Source organism: Bacillus rossius, chromosome 7 (genome assembly GCF_032445375.1).
Source record: "Bacillus rossius redtenbacheri isolate Brsri chromosome 7, Brsri_v3, whole genome shotgun sequence".
Classification (NCBI taxonomy): Eukaryota; Metazoa; Arthropoda; class Insecta; order Phasmatodea; family Bacillidae; genus Bacillus; species Bacillus rossius.
The window spans coordinates 16386079-16389573 of record NC_086335.1 but is presented as its reverse complement, the minus strand read 5'-3'; the positions used below and the strand labels follow the sequence as shown (position 1 = coordinate 16389573).

Genomic DNA, 3495 nt, shown 5'->3' with positions numbered 1-3495 from the left:
CACAGTCAGCAGGATTGAACTCTGATGGTACGTGTTTCTACCAACTGGGGCGGGTAATCTCTTGGAGTTCGCTTATCTGGTTAGCTACAAAAGTCTTCAACTGATGAGGAGATGAGTTAATCCATGCTAAAACCACTTGTGAGTCTGTCCAGGCTGTGATGGAAGATACAGGCAACACTTCTTGGTAAGTCGCAATCACATGGTTGAGCACACGAGCCAACAGTAGTGCTCCACAAAGCTCCAGACGAGGTAAGGTTTGGCTTTTGACTGGTGTAACCTTGGATTTACTTATCAGCAGACGAATGATGGTTCAATTATCCGGGCACACTATGCGCAGGTACACCACGGCCGCATAAACAATCTCAGAACTATCGCAGAAACCATGAAGTTGATAGGTAGAGCCTTCTGGACCCTTAATGAATCGAGTGACAGCAATGGAGGACAAACGAGGGAGCTCGTGGCTAAAATTATCCCACTGAGAAACAATATCAGGGGGGACGTGATCATCCCAGTCAATTGACCGCACCCACAACAGCTGCAATAGATGCTTTGCAAACATTAACAGTGTAGTAAGCCATCCTAGAGGATCAAATATTCTGGCTACGTTGGCAAGGATGCTCCTCTTCGTAACAAGACTCGAGTGGCCTCGGATAACATAGGAGAAGGTGTCCGAGACTGGGTTCCATTGAAGTACTAAGACCTTGACCACAACTTGACTCTCAGGATCCAAATCAAATGATTGGGGCATATCAACATCTTCAGGTGGAAGCCAGTCTATGAGCGGTGAATGGTTGCTCATGAACTTCCTCAATTTGAAGCCCCCTTTGGCAAGAAGAGCAAGAAGGTCCTTTTTGATGGCCAGAGCAGATTTAAGAGAGTGAGAACTGGTGACCACATCATCGACATACACATCGAATTGCAAAACTCTTGAGGCAGCTGGAATGTGGTCTTTCTCATTGACCCCCAGTTGTTGAAGAGTTCGAAGGGCAAAGAACGTAGCTGAGGAGACGCCATATGTCACCGTCTTCAATCTATAATCCTGCACAGGTTCCGAATCACAGAAGCGCCAAACAATGCATTGGTAGTCCTGGTGCTGGGGCAGAACAGATATTTGACAGTACATTTGTTTAACATCTGCTATGAACACAAAGGGATGTAGCCGAAAGTTCAACAGTAGGTCAAAAATGTCGCTTTGCAGCTTGGGACCGGTTAGCAGTGTGTCATTCAATGAGACACTGGATGAGCTCTTAGCAGACCCATCAAACACTACCCGCAGCTTTGTGGTTGAGCTTTCCGGCTTCACGACACATTGGTGGGGGATATATGCTGGAGTCACATTAATCTGATCATCTGGAACTTTCTCCATGTGACCCTTGACAAGATAGTCTTCCATGAACTCTGAGTACATCAGTTTGAGCTTTGAGTCACCTTTCAAGCATCTCTCTAGGCGCATAAACCTATTTACAGTTTGAGGTCTAGAGGTGCCCAACTCAGGTCTCGAGTGGCGAAATGGCAGGGACACACTATATCGGCCTTCTTCATTTCGGATATGAGTTTCGGCAAACATGGTTTCGCAACAAACATCCTCAGGAGACTTGTGTTCTACATGTGGGAATTCTTTAATTTCCCAGAACTTTCGTACAACATCATCTAATGGAGGGTAAGAAGTAAACAATGTGACACAATGCGATTCCAGGCGGGATGGTGGAAGTTTGGTGTCCACCTTTCCCATGAGAATCCATCCCAAAACAGAGTCGAGAGCCACTGGAGACCCTTCAATCTTGCCTCCAGTTACGAGAAGAGGAAATAGGTCAGCACCAATAAGCAGGTCAGCAGGACCAGGGGTGTCGAAAGAAGGATCAGCAAGCTTCAGATGAGCCACTTATCGACGCAAATACGATGAAAGTTTGGCACTCGGCAAGTTATTGGTAATGTGTGGTAACACAAATACATCCAGAGCAAACTGATTATCTGGATTGCCCACTAGGGAGATGACAACTGATGTGGAGGATTTAGCAACATTCACAGGTGTACTGGACAAACCATGTATCGGAAGATGGGCCTGTCTGCGAACCAGCCGGAGCTTTTGTAGGCACTGTTCGGTGATAAAGCTGGCTTGACTGGCAGTGTCTAGCAAAGCACGTAAAACACAAGGCACACCAGAACGATAAAAAATCTGCACTTGAGCAGTTGAAAACAATATTGTTGTTGTTGAGGTAGGTTTAGCAGCAGTTACTGCAACAGTGGCAGGATTAGAGTCAGATGAATGTGGTTCCTTGTCTGAGTTGGATGGGATGGAGTTTTCATCTGATCACTGACCCCCAAAATGCAGCATGGAATGGTGATATGCCTTACAATGATGACATGATGTCTTAGATGGACACCAATTTGATCGATGTGATGGGGAAAGATAATTCAGACACAACTTATGCTCCTTTACTATTGCATATCGTTCCTTGGGCTACCCTGCGAGAAGATAGGGCATGACCTAACCACATGAATGTCACTACACAAGAGACAACTTTGTGACTGTGGAGAACTTACTAATGTGTGTACAGACTTATCTCGAGACTGCCTCCAGCTGTTTTGGTACCCTTGAGCCATCTGTTTGGGAACCTGATTTCCTGAACTCCTAGAATGGGAAGCTATCACAGCCTCATGAGCACGACAATGTTTTCTCAAGAAACGAAGTGAAACTACTAAGAGTGGGAAACTCGTCTGTTAATGTCATTTCCCATTGTGTTTCTAAGGCAGTATCCAACCGTTTGCATAGAATGGGCAGCAGCATCAGATCCCACTGGTCTACAGGGACAGACAAGGCCTTAAGTGCAGACACATTCTCTGTAACAGTGTTCAACAGTTGGCGCAATGCCTTGGGAGAGTCAGCTGATGCAGAGGGTGCTTGAAGTAAAGCCTCCACATGAACCGACACAAAGAGCCTCTTGTTCTCGTACCTACCAACAAGTAGTTTCCAAGCCACATCAAAGTTTACTTCAGGCATGGGAAAGGCCTGAATCATGCTGAGGGGTTCACCACTGAGAGCAGTCTTAAGATAAGCCAGTTTCTCAACAGATGAAAGGTCACTATTGTTAGCAACGAGAGTGCAAAATAGGTTGGAGAAGTCAGGCCAATTTTTAATGCTACCCTCAAAACTAGGAAGCGTTTTTTTTGGTAAAGCCACCCTAGAATTGCTCACCTTGGGCCTTGACGATGTTGAGTTCTCCATCGAACACCCCTCCAGGGCACTTACCGTCGCCATGACTTCAAAATATTTATCTTCGAAATCGTCCATACGTGCCATAACTTCTGAGAGATTGATGTCAGAATTTTGTGTTGCCCCAACAACCACAAAATCCGCCTCGAACTTATCACGGACTTGGGGTAGATAACGAACTGTGGCCCGAAACAAACTTTGCTTAGAAACATCGTCAACAACACTTTGAGACAGGTCGACAGCAAGTTTGAGCCGAGCCTTTGCTAGTCGGATACGCACGA

The 3495-nt window shown here is 45.9% G+C and overlaps 1 protein-coding gene across 1 annotated transcript; it reads right to left on the bottom strand.

The window, feature by feature from the left end:
- Nucleotides 1–310: 310 nt before the first annotated feature.
- LOC134534407 (uncharacterized) lies at nucleotides 311–3259 on the bottom strand. Its single transcript, XM_063372872.1, has 3 exons — nucleotides 3197–3259; nucleotides 2044–2130; nucleotides 311–1867 (listed from the first exon to the last, which is right to left on the bottom strand). The coding sequence occupies exons 1-3, from the start codon at nucleotides 3257–3259 to the stop codon at nucleotides 311–313; spliced, it is 1707 nt and encodes a 568-aa protein (XP_063228942.1).
- Nucleotides 3260–3495: the final 236 nt, after the last annotated feature.

What these genes read in the sequence shown, in the direction of transcription:
- LOC134534407 (XM_063372872.1), bottom strand. Translation starts at nt 3,259, where the DNA reads ATGGCGACGGTAAGTGCCCTGGAGGGGTGTTCGATGGAGAACTCAACA. An exon ending in CAACATCGTCAAGGCCCAAG is followed by an intron (nt 2,131 to 3,196) that starts GTGAGCAATTCT and finishes GTGCTTTGCTAG; the next exon opens with ACACTGCCAGTCAAGCCAGC. An exon ending in GGCCCATCTTCCGATACATG is followed by an intron (nt 1,868 to 2,043) that starts GTTTGTCCAGTA and finishes GCTCATCTGAAG; the next exon opens with CTTGCTGATCCTTCTTTCGA.